The 18317-nt window shown below is 47.7% G+C and overlaps 3 protein-coding genes across 3 annotated transcripts; 2 read left to right on the forward strand and 1 right to left on the reverse strand.

Annotated features, from left to right (window-relative positions):
• Positions 1 to 8142: 8142 nt before the first annotated feature.
• Positions 8143 to 9060, forward strand: PFICI_07105 (uncharacterized protein; the record flags this gene model as incomplete). The annotated part of the gene is made up of 1 exon (XM_007835686.1): positions 8143 to 9060. The coding sequence occupies one exon, from the start codon at positions 8143 to 8145 to the stop codon at positions 9058 to 9060; it is 918 nt and encodes a 305-aa protein (XP_007833877.1).
• A 428-nt stretch (positions 9061 to 9488) lies between these two features.
• On the reverse strand, positions 9489 to 10940 carry PFICI_07106 (uncharacterized protein; the record flags this gene model as incomplete). Its single annotated transcript, XM_007835687.1, has 1 exon — positions 9489 to 10940. The coding sequence occupies one exon, from the start codon at positions 10938 to 10940 to the stop codon at positions 9489 to 9491; it is 1452 nt and encodes a 483-aa protein (XP_007833878.1).
• A 2825-nt stretch (positions 10941 to 13765) lies between these two features.
• PFICI_07107 (uncharacterized protein) lies at positions 13766 to 16114 on the forward strand (the record flags this gene model as incomplete). Its single annotated transcript, XM_007835688.1, has 2 exons — positions 13766 to 14222; positions 14367 to 16114. 2 exons carry the CDS (start codon positions 13766 to 13768, stop codon positions 16112 to 16114), a joined length of 2205 nt encoding a protein of 734 aa, XP_007833879.1.
• Positions 16115 to 18317: the final 2203 nt, after the last annotated feature.

Here is an 18317-nt window from a genome sequence, read left to right on the forward strand (position 1 = left end):
GGGGGCTTGCTAAAATCTCCCACTGCCGACCATCCGCACCCGCTAATGATGCTAGGCTACTGGTTGGCTTGGCTAGGCTAGGCTGGTGGCTTGCGGAAGCTACGGGTGTGCCAATAAAGGAATAACAAAGCACGGCACCCAAGCAACAGGCCAAGCTCTTTTCTCCCAAGTTGCATGCACAGTTGTTGGTAGTGATTACACACGCCCTCTGTTTCTTGTGGTCCCTCCCTCCCCTTGTAGACCCGATTGATCATCTTTTAACCTTAAATTTGCTGCTGCATCTCAAGGTTGGGGAAGGTGTTTGCTCGCTCGCTTCGAAAAACCCCCCCCCATGGGCATGGTGGGATGATGCCCACTGGCCGGCCCTACATGATCCATCTCAACAGCAGAAACCTAGAAAAATCCCGACCATCGAATTATCAAGATTTGACAAAACGGCTGAGCTGAAGGGGGGTGTATCCTGACAGATTATTGCCCAAAATGGGAGTATGGATCATTCTAAATACCTATTTTGCTGGAAATCCAACAGTGTGCGCTGGGGTTTCATCTCATATTAGCGAGACTTGCATTCCCATGTGTTCAACGACATCTCATCCGATGTGCATAGGGACTCGATAGCAACCAGTGTCACAAAACATCGGATGATGAAATAAGCGCACAAGAAGACTTGACAGTGCAAAATTACGGGGTTTTCTTTTCTTCTCAGCAAAAAGTGATAGTGAAATATTGCCCTTGAATTGAAATTGTCTATCAGTGCATCTACCTGGATACCTTGACGAATCAACCGCCTCTGTCGACAAGCACAATGTAGTGATCGTCGCAGGCTTGGCCTCTCAAAGACTTGGTTGGACTCGGGCTCAGCCAGTGCACGCCTGGCGCGCGCCTTCCAAGCCCTCTCGCTTTGCTTCTATGAGCAGTACATACCATATCTATTCGCCTATCTTGTAGTCGTTTGCCATATTGGCCCGTCATGTCCATTAATCAGCACGGAATTTGTCCTTAGTAATGCAGAGGCACACGGCGCTGCTTCAAGGTGTATGTGCAAGCCGTGTGTTTATAGGCGACTTTGCTTATCATCCGAAAATCGACGCATCATCCACAAGACCATGTGAATGTGAGTGCTTGGTGAAGATGCAAACCTCCTGCACGAATATCTGTCCCGCTCGGGTCCCTTCTAGTCGTCATCTCGTGAAAGCCAGAATTGGCGACTAAGAAACTCCCTGACCTATCTCAACGCCGCCGGACGGAAGTAGATTGCGCGCTACCGGGCCATGAGAAGTACGGTATATTCGAGAGCCTTGGCTTGTAACGCCGGGTCCATTGGTTCAGGACGGATATAACTGGCGTGGCGTCATTGCGTCGTCGGTTGTCCTGTAACAAGCAGGCCCGCCGTCGGTTCACGGGGTCCCGTCATGGTCGGTTATCCTGTAGCCAAAACGGATGGAGTGATGATTACTCTACACTCGACGGCTGGACCGGATCCCTCTCTCCTGTCTGGACCCTTTCCACCCTCCCCTCCTATACAAATGATGTGATATTAGTATAAGCAAGATAACAAGTCCCGGAGGATTGCGGTAGCGCCATTGTGTGGGTTTCGTCCGTCTCTCGGTCCCGGGAGGTTACGCACCCCCAAGTCCCAAAGCTGACGCCCATGGAATACCCGCGGACGGACGCCCAAGTTAGTAGCTTTGGCCAGCGCCAGCCCGCCGATCCTCATTCAAACACCGTTTTCGGCTATCAGGGCGCAAATGCACGTCAGAGTGTCCTCCATCGGCGACTTCAACCATGGTATTGTGGCTTTCTTTTTTTCTGAATTTCTTTTTTTTTTTGCTCGGACTTTTTTTTTTCTCTCTCAAATGTCGCTTGATTGTTTTTCTCCTCTGACGGGCGTGCGCCCACGCGGATGATGCGGTGTGACCATCGGCACCGGTCAGCAGTAGTAATGGCGGCCACCATGTCAAAGTATACATGCATGCATGCCGCGGCGTTGTGGCTTTTGTAGCACACTTTTTCGGTCCCGATACTTATCCGCAAGCCATGGGTGAAAAGGAATATCCTGGGTTCGTGACATGGCATGTATAGTACAGTTGCTGATGGATGCCTTGTCACTCGTTTCCTCTTCGTAATTTCGTATTGTTGTTGGTGTAGTTAAGGTGCAATTAAGCAGCTCGGTGGATACTGCATAGAAAATAGAGAGGGCAGAGGGGGAAGAAAAAGTGATAATTGGGCCATATTGAATGATGTTGTCCTGGCAAAGTATAGTCGACTTTGTGAGCTGATTTTTCTGAAATGCACCCTCGCGATAAACTTTTGTACGTGAATTTCGATCGGACCGATATGTACTTGGTAACATCTTGACGTTGTCAAATGGCCATTTTGACCCAACGCCCATAGCTGCTCGAAAGTGGAAACTGGATTAAGAACTCGATCAGCATGGTTGTTTGAGAGCTGCATCATCACTTACTTACATGGATCCCTAAGCAATCGTGGTGATTGAGCCGGTGAGGAAGCGCTCATCCGACATGATGGGTCTGAGAACTCTTCCGCAATGACTTACCAGGTTCCCTTGTCCAGTTGTTGTCATCGATTCGTTCCTAAACTGCACAAGGCAATGGTCACCACCCAGGAATACTCACCTTGCAAGGCTGTTTCGTTGTGTCAAATATCAATTGTGGATTGCAGACTGTACCGCTTGCATAGGTGGGATGAGGCAACCATGGTCAGATTTCGACGGAGACGATGCTGAACAAGGTTCATGATCAATAATTGGTAGGTAATTGACCGACAATTCTTGCTTGAGCAGAATGATGAGATATGAGTGGAGTGAGTCTGATCTCATATGATGTCGCGAACCTTGTCGTCGTCGCCGTCATGATGGTACCTACTGTGTAGAATAAGTCAGTGGATTTGAGGATGTCCCATGCCATCACCCACTCTGTTCAACAGACCTCACTGATCTGGGCAATGGACATTGTGAAAGTTCGTAGCGACTCTTTTAAAGAAGAGTGCGGACCTCCCCAGCGCCTAGTCTGAACTTCGGACCTCCAGGGCCCTATGAACATGACCCACACAGCGCATCGTTCAGCCTTACAAAGTCACGATACTCCGAACTCGAGAGCATTGTACTCCAAGCTGGCTCGGGTGTACATTGAACTAGGTGCCGTGGGTTTAGTTTCATATCCTGTAAATAAGAGGAAAAATCGGCCCATCATGCCAGCAAAGCCTCCTCCGGACAACTGCAAAGCCGAGGCCTTTTTTGGTCCATCTCGGGCCTATATACGAACACTTTCGGGCGCCCAAAGGCCTAGATTTTCTCCTTCTTGGGCGATCAGAATTTTCACACGACGATTCGACTTTAAAGTTAGACTTCACGGGCTGTGTGGGTTCTCCAGCCCGTGACCACGGAAGACTTTACCCCGTGCCGATGGGCAAGTCGGCTCGGCCATGGCAATCTCGTCCTCATAGATTCCAGAATAATAGAAAGACAAAATTTGTGTTATTTTGACAGCCGAATGGGGCAAGGTCTTGTCCCGTCCCGTGCTGGAGTTGAACTTTTATGCCAGCGTTGACGCCAATTCCGGACTGATTTTTATATTTTCCTTCTATTCAAAAACACATTCATTTGATCTTGGGAACGACAAGACTTCTTCCCAAACGCCAAAACATGGGTGAGTTCTTCATATCGCCACTATTTCCAGCAGCATCCTGGTCGCATCGATCAGCCAGACAATGACTCGTAGCACCCTCAAGAACTGCAGTCGATGCTTACTACGTATTTATATTGGGGACTTCCGAAGGTCTTATTCGTAACTGACTCATCTACAGGACTTCCCCTTCAACGAACCACGCTCGTGCGTTACGCTTGTGGCAATTGACTGATTTCAGCACTGGTTCTTTCGAGCTTGGCAAAGCTTCTCATCATCACCCAAATGTGAAGTAACATCATTCTTTACAAGATTTTGACAAGCCTTCCGTTGGAAAATGTCATGAAATCACATCTATCAGCATCCATTTGCACGTTGGGGCTGTGTCCCAAAATTTGTTAAGAAGTCCGGCCAGCCCCCTATACCCGCCGAGTATGTTCTTTGGCAGATGTGTTTTGGATGAACAACTCAGGAAGGTGTTCTGATACAGTTGAGGACCCAGCTTAGGTTTCCATAGTGACAACACCGCTGAATTGCATGTAGGTACAGGTTTCACCAAATTCCTACTATCTGTCGTAGACCATTGGTTGCCAATCACGTTGTGACTTGGCCTTGACCTGTCCTTATCAATAACACGGTTGATTATGAACCTGGCGAGCGAAAACGGAATTTCCTTTGCCCTTCTGGTACCATTATATGGCATCTCATGCATTTGAAGATGAATTCTCTTCCCGGAAAGTAAAGGTATAGTTTTCCAGAGAGGCTCCCTCCAAAACCTTTATGGTAAAAAACAACTCGTATAACAAAATCCTCAGCTAACTTCCTCATACATTTAGTACCTAGCTTGATCCCCAAGGTTCACGTTTATGCCCGATTAGAATGAGCTTGTTCGGCTGAGGCTTTGTGGGATTGCACACTTTATCTGGCTTCGGGCACTCGAAATTACCAGTTCAGTATGGTCCACAGGACAGCAGGGTCCTCAATAAGGTGGCTATATAGGAATAAGGAGTCTCCAACCCTCTGTCCATTTGCTCCCGAAGGTATGTCTTCACAACAGTATTCAAACAACTCGATCATACCAAAAATTAACTTTTACTATCCAAGGGGTTTACTCGCGAAGAAGGACGAAAGACCAATACCTACTACCACATTCAATGGAGCTTCACACAATCAAGAGGAGGAAGATATAACCCGACCGTGTACGATGGGTGTGGTCCTCAACATATTCTTCGACGTTCAAATCCAAGCTAGCCCAGCCACCGGTGGCCATGATGATACGAGACCGTGTGAAGACTCGGACGAAGAGGCTCAAGACACTTCCTAGCTGATATCATCGTACTACATACAACAAGCACCAATAGTAGTAACATTCATATCTCACTGCTTTCGAATTTCCAAGGAATGGTAGCTTGAGATACTACAACACCCACGTCACTAGCACCGACATGAAATGTACCGGTTTCATCACACAATCATGTTCAGACACATGGATCAACCCACTTGATACTATTGATGGAGGATATCATGCCTGGATGCTACAGTAATTCATCAAGAACCCAAGAGAGAAAGAGGCAGGTCTTCGGGTGATCCAAGGGTATAAAACATGATGCCAAAGAACGAGGTCCACCATGATAGACCACCGACATTCACCGATCAGAGACTGGAATGAGCACAAGACAAAATCATTCAGGCAATCAAAGGAAAATGGAGAAAAAGAAAAGAAAAGTAAATCGAAACGAAGAAGGGAAGAGAATGGGATGCCTTGTTCCACAGCTCACGCCTTGGACCGTATGTTGGACATTCGAGCGAGATGATGGCAAAAGAGACATAGTAGGTCCTGCGTTCGGGTTCTTTTTTTTTTTTTTTTTCCCCCACTTCCCATCGTGCTTGGCCATGTGCTCACCTCTTCATAGGTTTATATCACGGAAACATCATTGGGTATGTGTCCTTCTGTTGTGACACTTTGATCTGCCGATGAAAGGACAAAGGTCTCTAAGCCCACCAACGTCTCGGTGCCTACCCAGGTATATATGATCTATTATTCATAACGTCAAGCACATACGACCATAGGTTCTAGAGAACTCGGCATCCCGTCCGCTCTGCCCTAGATAAACTGGAAACCGCCAAATTAGTAGTTGAGTCGGTGACGATCAGCGAATCCTTGGTGTTGTATGTTTTTTGCCTTTTTGATATGGTCTCGATATTTGATAGATAACATGGGCTTTTTGACTTAGAAGACTAGAATATTGAAATTGAGCTAGGTACTAAGCTATATGACTGCTAGGTCAGCCTATGTTTAATGAGGCATCCCCATTTTCAAATGACACCTAAACCTACTGTGTGTTTATATCCTCTCCCGGTTCTATAGCCCTGATCGAAATCGATTATATTTCTTGTCATTTTCTCTCTTTTTGTCCCGATTGCGAAGGGTGTGCGAGCACCAGTATTCTAGTAAATGCAAAATTGCAATCTGAACCCAGCAGGTCTCTTTTCGGGATTCATGATTGAGTGGACAGCTATTGATGACAATATTAATGATGCAACACGAAACGCACGGGCACTCGCTCGAAAGGTCTAAGCTACGCCGCAAGAAAAAAAAAAAAAAAGAATTTTGCCGTGGCCTATTCCATACCACTCGTACCCTGGATCTTGCAACCGCTTATTAGATCTTTCTTGTATTTCAATCCCATCTGGCATTAGTTACCAAGGACTATTTCCATCGCAAAGACGCTGTTCATACCGACAATCAAAGCCTGGAGAGCCAAGTTTCCGGACAACGAGACGAATGATCCTCTTCTATATTGCAGTGCCTGATTGAGAGTGTTCGCGACATGTTCAAAGCATGTGATTATACTCCTGCACACCTTCGTGTGCTTCTCAGCCTTGCCTCGGATCACGGTATCGCTCACGTGCTATCGTTCCATAATCTATGATAGTCTAAGCTACCCGCAATACTTAGACCAGCTCCGGTCCGAGGCAGAGGAATGCTTAATTGCAAGTGGTCGCTGGGACAAGTGAACTCTAGATAGAATGCGCAAGGTGAATTTGTTTGTGTGCGAGTCTCAGCGCCTGAACCCCAATAGTCTTCGCGCGTTGCTACTGATTCATCGCAGAGTAGCACATCCTAGACAACATTTAAACCAATCTGGTCACGGTAAATCGAGACGTCTTGAAATCAATCACCGTGTCCGATGAACTACACCTTCTCAAGGGCACACGATGCGCCATGGCAGCCGGGGATATCTTAATGGATCCAGATATCGTTCCATACTGAGAACTATTTGATCTATGGGGCAATCTACAACCGTTCGAAGAATAAAAAAAATGGAATGAAGCATCCTTTCATCACTCTGAGCTCGACTAATTTTGCTCTTGGGCAGGGAACCCAAGCATGCTCCAGGCGACAGCTTGCTCCGGTGGTCGTCGAGAGGTTCTTTGCAGCATTACTGGTCAATTGCGACATCCATTTTTGCCTCGGGTCCACACGTCGAACCGTGATCAGCGTGGGTGAGTTTGTAGCTTCCATACCAGGAACAATCAGACTCCAGGTGAGGAAGAGGCAGGGTCACCCCGGACAACCAATAATCGGCAGGTAACATGGCTGAGTTTTCTACACTATGCATGAATTGACATGTTTGATCAGCTTGGACGCCTCTCGGAACTGAGGCAATAACGTACAGAATCTCAAGTCTGCAAGCTCTGACAGCAAGCTTCAGTTTGCAAGTCCACATTTCTTGAGAAACTTTCCAGAATATCCAGAGGTTTTCACTGGATCAATCTTTTCTCTGCACGCGTTTGGCGTCCTGAGACTTGAAATACAGACAGTCGAGCTCAATTAATATGGCCAATTTCAAACGATCCAACAGGTACATTTAGCAATCCACTTTACCTGGGTGTGTCGGTGCCAGATGACCGCTGTAACGGTACGGCTCAACTCGTGAAAAACTGATTCAATAAATTCGAAAGGCAGCAACCAACGCGCGGCAAAAAGACTGCCGCTGTTGGACTCACCAGCGATACGAGCTGGTGGGGCCAATTTGAAAGTTGATCAGCTAACCTACCTAACCTTAGGTACTTTGGAGCCAAGCCTTTGATAACTTGGATTACTGAACGGCTGTGATGAATTCTTGGATGACAAATCGACAATTGACTTCTGTGTGTTTCCACATGGCGATGAGGCCACGCATTGTTTTGTGGTACATCCTGTCGTGAAGTATTTCGTCGCCTCACCTACATACATGCATTTGTACTAAAAATCTGCGAAAACTGGTGCCGGTGCTATAGCGAAAGCCTGCACCAGTTTTCGAACCCTCGGCTGAATTACCCAGGTATACATGGATTTATAGTATATAAGTTACACTATTTCTACAAGTCACAAGTTACCCCCTTCCTGCTGTATTTGCCCTGTCATTCAAGCTTCCGCCTACCGCAAACTTTTTCACCCTGTCTCCAACATCTTGCCTCCGTTATTATTTGGGAACCCCATAATCGTACCATGATGAACTTTTCCCCGGATACCGACATTCCAGACCTGTCCGGCAAGGTTATCATTGTGACTGGCGGCAGTAGCGGATTGGGTAAAGAGAGCGTACTCCAATTGGCGAAGCACGACCCGGCGGTCATCTATCTCACGGCTAGAACTAAAGCACGCGGCGAAACCGCCATCGAGGAGATACTGCAAGCTGTGCCCAAGGCCAAAGGCAAGATTAGATTCCTCGAGCTCGATCTAGGATCTCTCGCATCAGTAAAGATGGCCGCCGAGAGCTTTCTAGAGCAGTCCGAACGTCTGGACATCTTGATGAACAATGCTGGCTTGATGGCATCGCCGCCCGGTCTTACAGTCGACGGCTACGAAGTCCAGTTCGGATCAAACTACCTCGGACCTGCGCTGTTCACCAAGCTGCCTCTTCCCATTCTCGCCAAAACCGCCAACCTGCCAGAATCAGATGTCCGCATCATCAATTTGAGCTCGGAGTTGTTCAAACAAGCTCCCAAGGGGGGGATTTTGCTCTCCGAATGCAAGACCCCCCTTCTCAATATTTCCAGCGTGGCGCGCTACGGCCAGTCTAAGCTTGCTGATTACTACCATACCCGTTCGTTGAGTCAGCGGTATCAAGAAATCACCTTTGTTGCTATACATCCTGGAGTGGTCAACACTGGGTTGCTTGATGACCTCAAAAAGAGACGGCCCTGGCTTGGGGGGCTGATTGGTGTGGTGGGACGTCTGGTCCTCACGGATGTTCACAACGGAGCGAGGGGTCAGCTATGGGCAAGTTCGACGGATCGGCAAAGCATCAAGAATGGGGCCTTCTACGGCAACAAGCTAAGAGAATACAAGGACACCGTGCTGGACGATGAGAAGCTCATGCGTAAATTGTGGGACTGGACTGAGGAAGAGTTAAAGAGATGGGAGTAACAGAAGGACCATTGTCAAGTCGAACATTAGGATGGCTTTTTCCACATTTCCCTGCCAAACTGTCGGCTACGCAGACCTAAAGTATTAGGCGTGTCAATGTGCAAGATATTTCAAATCTAGATATCAACCATTGTTGAATGTAAACACTGCCTTTAATTAAATCTTGTTCTAAAAGATTGTGTAGCAAGATTCTTGAAACCTGAATCAGCGTTATTGAAGGCTCAGAGTAGAAAGTAGGCCACAGACGAGTCACTGACAGTCGAGAGGGAGGAGCGTAGAATGAAGTCTGAGTTGATCCTAAAGAGCTACGAAAGAGAGGTGCTGAGGAGCAGCCTGATATACCCGAGCAGGTGATCTGCGGTGGGTTCTACCTACGTCAGTGTGACAGCAACCCTTCAGACTTTATACTGTGGCCACATGGAAAGACATCAATAAAAACTACCGAAATCTTTCACCATGGCAAGGCCACCGATGACCCACTGATAAAAGGTCCCATCTGGCCCCAACGTTGCAGAGAGCCAATTGTCATTGAAAATACCGCCAGAGCCCATTTTCACCTTCCAGGCGACATCACCCGTGTCCCAAGACACCGCTACTAGGTACCAAACGTATTCTCCTTTGAGGGCAAGTCCGGGATCTTGGCTGTAAACATAGAGCAACCCCGTTGCGGTAGAAAGAATGGGGACAGCGGTTGTCGTAATATTCGAAACCCATCGCACGCCACATGCAGCACCAGTAGTATCAACGTCAACCCGGGTCAAGCCACCGGGCATCATAGTCTTGTTGTTGAAAGATCCATTGATGTCAGTGGAACCTTGCCCCGAGAAGATTTGAGGTGCTCCATAATTATTGATCAACATGACACTGTACAGCGTCCCGTCGAAGTGGACGGTGGCACTAAAGTCGTTTGCAACGCTGCCGGGCATGAAGAGCGGTACTTTGCACGCCAGTTGATTTGTAGTGGTGTTTTGGTGGGCGACGATTAGATTGATTTGGCCGTCCGCATTGTCGGTCACGGCAACAAATTGATCGCCAAGGAGGGCTGGTGTCGAACCAGAGCCGCGAGAGAAGGCCCCGGGCTTGGTAGTGGAACCGGCCGAGTAAGGTAACTTCCAGACCTGATCAATACCACCATTTGAAGGCTCGTCTGAGCGATAAGCTGCCAGATAACCTGTAGCGTTGATTCCATCGGTGGGCCCCATCACGATGAAGCTGGTCGTGCCGCTGACTGCGATTCCATTCTCAACAACCTGTCCTGCGATATGGATGCGCTTGATGGCATTATCGGGGGTCACAAAACCCAGGGTTGTCGAGTTTGGAGACGCTGTAGAGCCGCCCGTCAAACCACTTGTGCCATTGATGTACCCAGTAGTGAACCAAATGTTGTCGTCCGTGTCGACCATGGCGTTGAGTAGCGTTTCTCCTTCAGAGAGTATGTCGCCAAGCGATAGATCAATTTTCCTGTCCATAGTGAATTTCGCGCTACCTGGGCAATGCGATATGGAGAGGCTATAAATCCGGCCTTGCTGACTGCTGACAATGACGCGATCGCTAGCGTCACCTGCAATTAATTCTATGTAGGCGAGATTCAAAGTCTCGTTTGCTGGTGCCGGCCATTGCCCTAGGACCTGAAGGGTTGTCGCATTTCTAACGACAAGGCCAAGCGTGATGGGGTTCGTTGTCATGTCAACGTACCCGACTACCATTGTATGGTTTGAGCCCCAGAGCAACACACCGACGGCGTCTAATGCGCTGCTGGACGAAGATGTGTTGAGTCCCACTGGGCCCGGCCAGTCGGTGCTGCCAGAATTGCCTCCATCAGCGTGCATCAGCGATGCTTCTGGATACCATCGATGCTTCGGAAGTAAGGCCTTCTCCATGTAGGGAGTTCCGACAAATAAGGGTGCCGAAATATTTTGGCTGCTCGAGATGGTACTAGGGACATCGGCACTCGTGTTATTGCCAACCTATAGCTGTCAGATTCTATCCCGAGAAGATTGCTCTTTCGTTTCTCACATAACATTGTGCTTGGCAGCTGAGAGCCAGTGCTGAGACAGCTGCTAAAATCGCTAGATGAGACATGGAAGCGAAGTTGGTGAATGGATGGTCGCGTTGCAAGGGGAATGTTCATTACGCCTCTCGTTCTCAGATTACGGGAGGCAACGTTCCTTTAATAAATACTCGAGTTTACAAGATTGTAATAAGCTGCTGCTTCTGCCAATTGGTAATTGATGCTTACCTAGTAGGAATATGCCCCACTATTGTCCGCCATATACCATCTAACACTCGGCCAATCACCTACCAATCCGAGATGATCCGAGGGTTATAAATAATGCTGTAAGAATTCATCACACTAGGTACTAGTACCTAATTTCCACTCCGCCCTCTTTTGTACATCACCTTTGCTACGTTTGCCACAATTCAGATTGACAGGATCACTGATGCCTGATCATCATTATCAGTCTCGTGACATGTAGCTAGATTATCCAATCGTTTCCATCCAGATCTTCGTTTCCCGTTATTTCCGTGAAGTCACTGCTACTTACCATAAAGGCACTGACTGGCCTTACACGACTTGCATCGAGAGACCAGGGCGCAAAATAGCACACTACTCAACGCTATGGCTTCCAGATAGCTTGCTATCAACAAACAGATGCGCTGTCCATACTCTGGTCAAACTGGAGAACGGCTATGGTAACAACCTTTGTACATGGACGTGAGGACTGGAAACTGTGCTTTCACAAAACGTCGGAGCCGCCAGTTTCTCGGCAAGAATGTCGCCCATACCCCTGCCCGCGTAAATCCGGCAGTAAATACGGCTTCCAGGTGCTCGTATTGTAACCTTGAACTATTGCAAATCCCCTTGATCCTTAGCTTGTGGGTGCGGACATTCATAAGTGCCGAAGCTCGTTTGTACCAGTAGATATGTCGAGAATACCTCCACTCCCCCCCCTCGGCTATAAATGGTCCGGATTGTGTCAGGAGGACAGTCATCGATCGAGTTGCCTCTTCATACAGTTCTTCTTTGCGAGCTATTCTGTCCGCTCACAGACACACTCGAGGGCCTGTTCGTTCAACAAAAAGTGCTCCTCGTAACTATGAATAAAGTTACAAATGCACTCCTTTGTCGTCCGTCTAAGACAAATTCGCTATTATTTCTCGTATATTTGCGTCCGAGCCGCTCAATGCAGTCTTTCTTAAAGAAGCAGACACGCGAAATGTCTCGAAAGATGTCGTACTGACGTAGTCAGTACCCACCGCAGATCACCTGCGTGGGTATATAGTCGCTCTTCAGCACCTCTCTTTTGTAGACTAGAGATCAACTCAGACAACTTTCAATGCTTGCTCGATCATCTCGTCTTCATGTCCCCCTTCACACATCGGCTCAGGTGAGAAAAGAGTTACAAGATCATATGACGTTCCATTTCACTGGGCACGGCTTGTTCTAGAGAACTCGGCATCCCGTCCGCTCTGCCCTGGATAAACTGGAAATCGCCAAATTAGTGACCTTAGTTGAGTCGGTGACGATCAGCGAATCCTTGGTGTTGTATGTTTTTGTAACTGGCAGTATTTCGTTCTTTTTATAGACTGAGTTGAGTATTTTGTACCGATCGCAGCTTGCACTTGAGCATCAGTCTCAAAAATTTTGCCACCGCGGCAATACCTGTTGAACGATGTACGGTGGTAGCTTTCTCGGTGACTCGAGATTATCATAATCGTCAAGAGTAGGCACGAATTTTTGACTAGGTAACCTATGCGCCTCGAATACCAATCTCAAGAGCGTGTCTATTGAGTTTTGCATTGCACCCTTTGCATTGCAATTTATTATAAGTAAAAATTGAGCTTAATCGGACTTATTAATATTAATTGAATAAAATGTAATGCTATAGAATAGCTTTACACGGATTTATACGTAGTGCAGTATTATGTTACCTGGTCACATTTAAGTGGAGAACAGTCCAACATCATTAGTGTACCACACTCGTTCAATGGCAACAATTCTTCAATTGCAAAGGGTAGTAGTGCATATAGTGAGTGTAAGTGGTGTTATATAGTGTGTGATCCATTCTAGTGTAATTGACGCACCAAACCACTGCACTAGCTGAACAAAATGTAAAGCTCCACACTAGGAACTAGCCTAATAATGGTTATATGGTACGGCGCAATAGTAATGCAATGGAAATACGTTTTTATAAAATGGCTGTCATCTGGTTATCCGCAGAAAAGTGATGGGGGTGCTTTTACGAAAAAAGTTGATTTTGCAACATTTTCAGCTATGGCCCTTCGTAGTATTATCGAGGATGGCCGAGAGTTCGCGGTAATTAATCAGTGCTGTTCAACCGAGAAGTATCGATGGGGCGAATGGGCAATCGCCGCGGGACCAGCTCACCTACTCAAGCAGATCAATGCGTGGCCAGCGCCATTTTGTCCCTATTATGCAGCTCATGATATCTGTCTTTCTGTTGGGGCACGTTTGACGTGGCACTTTATCCACTTGGCCACCGGATTCCTCTTTTTTTTTCGACCCCTCCTTCACGTAGAGATAGGAACAGGGATGCAATGGAGATCCAGGTTACTAAGTCATCATTATGTATTTGATCCTTGATAATTGTTTTACTATCGTTGTCGCATAATAGTCAAAGAAATAAGTCACTGGCTCGGACCTTTCTTGCGCTAAGGACAAGTCCTCCTCGAATTCATCAGCATGTCTGTCTTATGTCGGAAGTGTCAAGTCATTCAGATCAATGACGCAGAACACAACGGAATTGTTCAAACCTCCGCATCAGGGAAGCAATACGTGTCCATTGGCATTGGCGACGACGGCGACCACGACTTCAAAAAACGTTTGCTTCTTGACTATGAGCTCAGCGATACGCTTCCAGACCTGCCCAACTTGTCACAATCCGCTGCGGACGGTTGCGCGCTATGCTCTGTCATCAAAAATGAGATCATACGGTTCCTCGGCAAGAATGCCAAATACACGCAGCTGCTCATACACAAAGTAGGGTATTATTTGAACCCCGATCCTGGTGATAAGACCAAGCCGGGAAGAAATTGGCTGCATGCGATGTTTGTGTACTTCAAGCTGCAGTACGGGGAAGAGTTCGCGGGTGAAGATGCCGCCTACGCTCTGCGCCTGGAAGTGCAAGCCAGCTCGACCGGTATGTGTTTTTTTTTTTTTTTTTTTTTTTGAACCTCAAAGCAGCAAATTGAACTTCTTACTTACCTATCTAGTCAAGATCCTTGTGCAGAATGGCTGTCAATACCTAGGAAGTGTCTTGATGCAAATGTCTTATCTAACCCAGGTCTAGAGCGCTTGAAGAAGCTTGCAGATACAGCATCGTCTGTGGCTCTACGCGACACAGATAACCTACAACTACCAACAAGGCTTATCGACGTAGGCCTTAGGGGCCCGACCAGAGAGGTAGAAGAGCCCCGCCTGGTCATAACAGCAGACTACCCGCCACTGAAGAATGAGGACGGCGCACGACGTTACAACGCGTTGAGCTACTGCTGGGGACCGCCGGAGAAGGCAAAGAAACAGCTCAAGACGGAAACGTCAACGCTGAATGATCGCCTTTGCCAGATACCGCTTTCTTCAATGCCTGCGGCGCACCAAGATGCTGTGCTGGTGTGCCGCGCCCTGGGCATTCCCTACGTTTGGATTGATTCTCTGTGTATCATCCAGGACGATAAGGTCGATTGGGAACGCGAGGCCCAGAAGATGGGCAGCGTTTACGCCAATGCCTTCCTGACTATTTGCGCCGCACAGGGAGACTCATGCCTGGATAGTTTTCTACGTCGCACAGTTCCTTCGCAAGTAGTCGATGTTCCTTTCACCTCGTCAATCGACCCAAGCGTATCGGGAAGATTTTCTCTGTTCGTCGCCCCAGACGAAGACCCGTACAAACACATTGCAAGAGACTACTTTGGAGGGGGATGTGCAACTGATTTTCTCGACCCATGGAAGCCTCTGCCAACCCCGTACCGCTTCGCAACGTCTTCATACGATCCATACAATATGGATATTCCGAATTGTAACTGGAGCCGACGCGGCTGGACATTACAAGAATCTATCCTAGCTCCCAGAGCACTGCTATTCGGGGCAAGAATGGTCCATGTGTGTATCGGTGGATTGTGGCTCGAATCAGAGGATGGATCATCAAGTGACCGTCCATTTTGGCCGCCAATCCATCTACGCGCAGGCGTAGATGAGAAGAGCGCAATGGCTGATACTCAGGTAGAGGATGCGTGGCGATTTTTAGCTCGAGAATATTCTTCGCGATCATTGACTTACCGGAGCGATACGTTCCCGGCATTGTCTGCAATAGCACAAGTTTGGCATCAGATGATTAAAGGTCAGTACCTCGCCGGCCTCTTCAGCTCGAACTTGCATCTCGGACTTTTGTGGCGGGCACGATTTGGTATGAGAACACCAAAACAATTTCTCGAAGCGGCGGCGCACGAGCAATACATCGCCCCATCCTGGAGTTGGGCTTCAAAGCCGTATCAAGTAACATGGGTATTCCACGTCAGGACTTCGTTCAGACCGAAATTCGAGCTTCTGTGTGGTGCTGTAACGGTAGATGGGGTGAACCCTTACGGTCGGTTGACCAGTGGACACCTATTGTTGTCTACCAAGATCTGCAAGATCCCGTCGACGAGACTGCGCCGCGTGAGTGTGTTCTTTGGGTTCATCTTTCCGTATGAGCTATTGACAGACGATGGGCGGCGCTTGGCGCATGTCGTCTTTGATTGGCGACAGGAGTATGCCTCAGCACCTAAGGATCCCGAGACGGAAGAGGAACTTGAAGATGGACCCATTGATTGCTTGTCAATGGTTCTAGTATCCAGCAAGGCTACCGATGCAAAGGCCAAGATTGGAAAAGACGGAGACGTCACATACCAGGATCTCCTGATTGGTCTTTTGGTGCTCCCAACGGGCAAACCTGGCGAATACAAAAGAGCTGGGTTGTTCTTCACTGAGGAAAGCGGACTTTGTGGGAGCATATTCTGGGACAGCCTTGAACACCAGAAAGTGAGGCTTGTTTAAGATACAATCGCTATATGCGCAACTCTGCAGTAAGCGTCCTCGAGATACGCGAGAAAGATGAAGACCATGATAATCTGATACAACTACTTGCTGCGCTGGGCCAGCTCCCCTGTAGAGGAAAATGTTAGCTTGAGTAACGAATTTAACATATACTGAAGTATTCGTGTGTTCAGTGGCAGATAGACGGGATGAGTCCTTGAAGCGAATCAACGGGTGCTGTGTGGAAACGAATAAACTTACAATAGCCCCCCTTTTAAAGAAGTGAGGCAAGCGAGGCGAGGCTTGACAGGCCCGGTCCTAGTCCTTTATACTATGGCAAGTGCGCATACCATATCCTTCAGGGGCTTCGACGTCGCAACGTTTTCTTTCATGAGCTACCTAGTATACGGGCCAGATCCATTCTCGGCCAAAGCTTAAATCAAGCTCGAAATAATTTTTGAAGTCATTAACATGAAGCACCATCCTAGAACATTAGAAAATGCTCATACTTTGTTTTATTAAAGGACGTAGGTTAGATGGATCCGCTTATAGTCGGATGGATCATGGAGGCTCATATGGGTCAATCAGTCGCGTAGAACAACCCAGAGTGACCAAGCTCAGCCTTGTGTTCCGTGGTATCTGCAACTATTCAGTTACGCATAAGCACGAGAAGTGGCAAGGATATGCAGCCATGGCAGTAGCCGCCTACACGAAGGATCTGATCTTCGAGATAGCACCAAACAAGGTTGAGGCTGAGAGAACTGGTCGAGGTTCTTTCCAATGGTTCGTCTTACCGTCAAACAAACCCCCTTCCACCACCATACACTTAGCCGTTGTTTACCAATACATTGTGACTGGTTTGAATGACTGACATTACGATGTGAAGTCTATCAAACAACAGAATATACTCTTTTCCCCAGATCTCAAGTTTCAGGCCATCATGCGCTCTTTGGTGGAGCAGAAAGATTTTGATCCTGAACGCCTGCAATATAATGCTTCAGACTGTGAGCTCGACAACGAGAAAGACATCCCGTACCAATGGCTTGGGCCACGTCTGATGGAGCTGTATGGAGAACTGCGCAACCCAACACCGCGAGGATCATTAGAAAGGTGGATTGAGCGAAGAAGCAGAGATAAACATGTCATGATGGCTATTGCTATTGGGATCTTTGTCGCCATTTCTTGGCATAATGAGCTTGGTAGTTTCTATACTGCAGGCGTGGATTGCTTGGCAGCAATGGAAAGGAACGCCAGCCTCATGAGGATCAGTGCATGAATACTCAGGAAGAGCAGAAAGGGTCACAAATGCAATCGCAAGAACATCTTTCTATCAACATGTAGTCGAAGCTTACCTAACATTCATGATCCCTTCACCACGATGGGGATTAGTCAATGTCCACGATTTGTGGAACCATTGTTTCCCCAGACTACTTAGGTATCTATAACCTATAAAAGTTGGTCTGGGCCTGGGAGGCTCTGGTACTCAATACGGGGAGCACAGTGGTGCTGTGCTATCACGTACTCCACTGTTGGTCCCACGCACACGGGCTGGTGGTGGATGGCTTGAGCTAACGAACAAGCTTGTGACAAGCCACCAAGTATCACAGTCTCTTTGTTTCGACATAATGCTCAGATAGACAAGATCAAAATTCGAGATCCCTCATGGTGTGATCGTCCATCGTATTCCTTGGCGACGCAAATTCTTGGCCTCAATTTATGATATGATTCTATGCGGCAATGGTCGTATGATCTCGGCTTGTGATAAAGGTAGTATTGCATGTTTCGACCCGGGCTGCTGGTATCCTAAAAGAAGCCCGACACCTAGCACCTAGAGACGTACACCGGAATAGGAATAGGGCTGCTTAGGCTAGGTAGCTGGGGATATTGCGGTAACTGACACCGCTTCAACAATGAGCCGTCGTAAAACTCCAGTTGAGTGATAGAATGATGGCACAATTGTGCTCAAGTGATTTCGTCTCTCTATTGTAACTAAACCATGAAACAGGCGGACTCTGTGCGCCTGTTCGTTGAGATATGACGTTATTTGCGGGGCTGCCCAGAGGCTTGGTTCGTAACGTCCAAGACGCTATCAGCAATTCGAGCATCTCGGCATTGCTGGGCAGACATCCAAAAACTCACGTCAAGGTCAATTGTCGCTGGAGCTCGAGTGGGTCTGACAAAGAATTTCGGACATGATCTTCTCTTGCTTGGAACCAATTTGCAT

The sequence above is a fragment of the Pestalotiopsis fici genome (assembly GCF_000516985.1).
Source record: "Pestalotiopsis fici W106-1 unplaced genomic scaffold PFICI_Scf_4, whole genome shotgun sequence".
In the NCBI taxonomy this organism is placed as follows: domain Eukaryota; kingdom Fungi; phylum Ascomycota; class Sordariomycetes; order Amphisphaeriales; family Sporocadaceae; genus Pestalotiopsis; species Pestalotiopsis fici.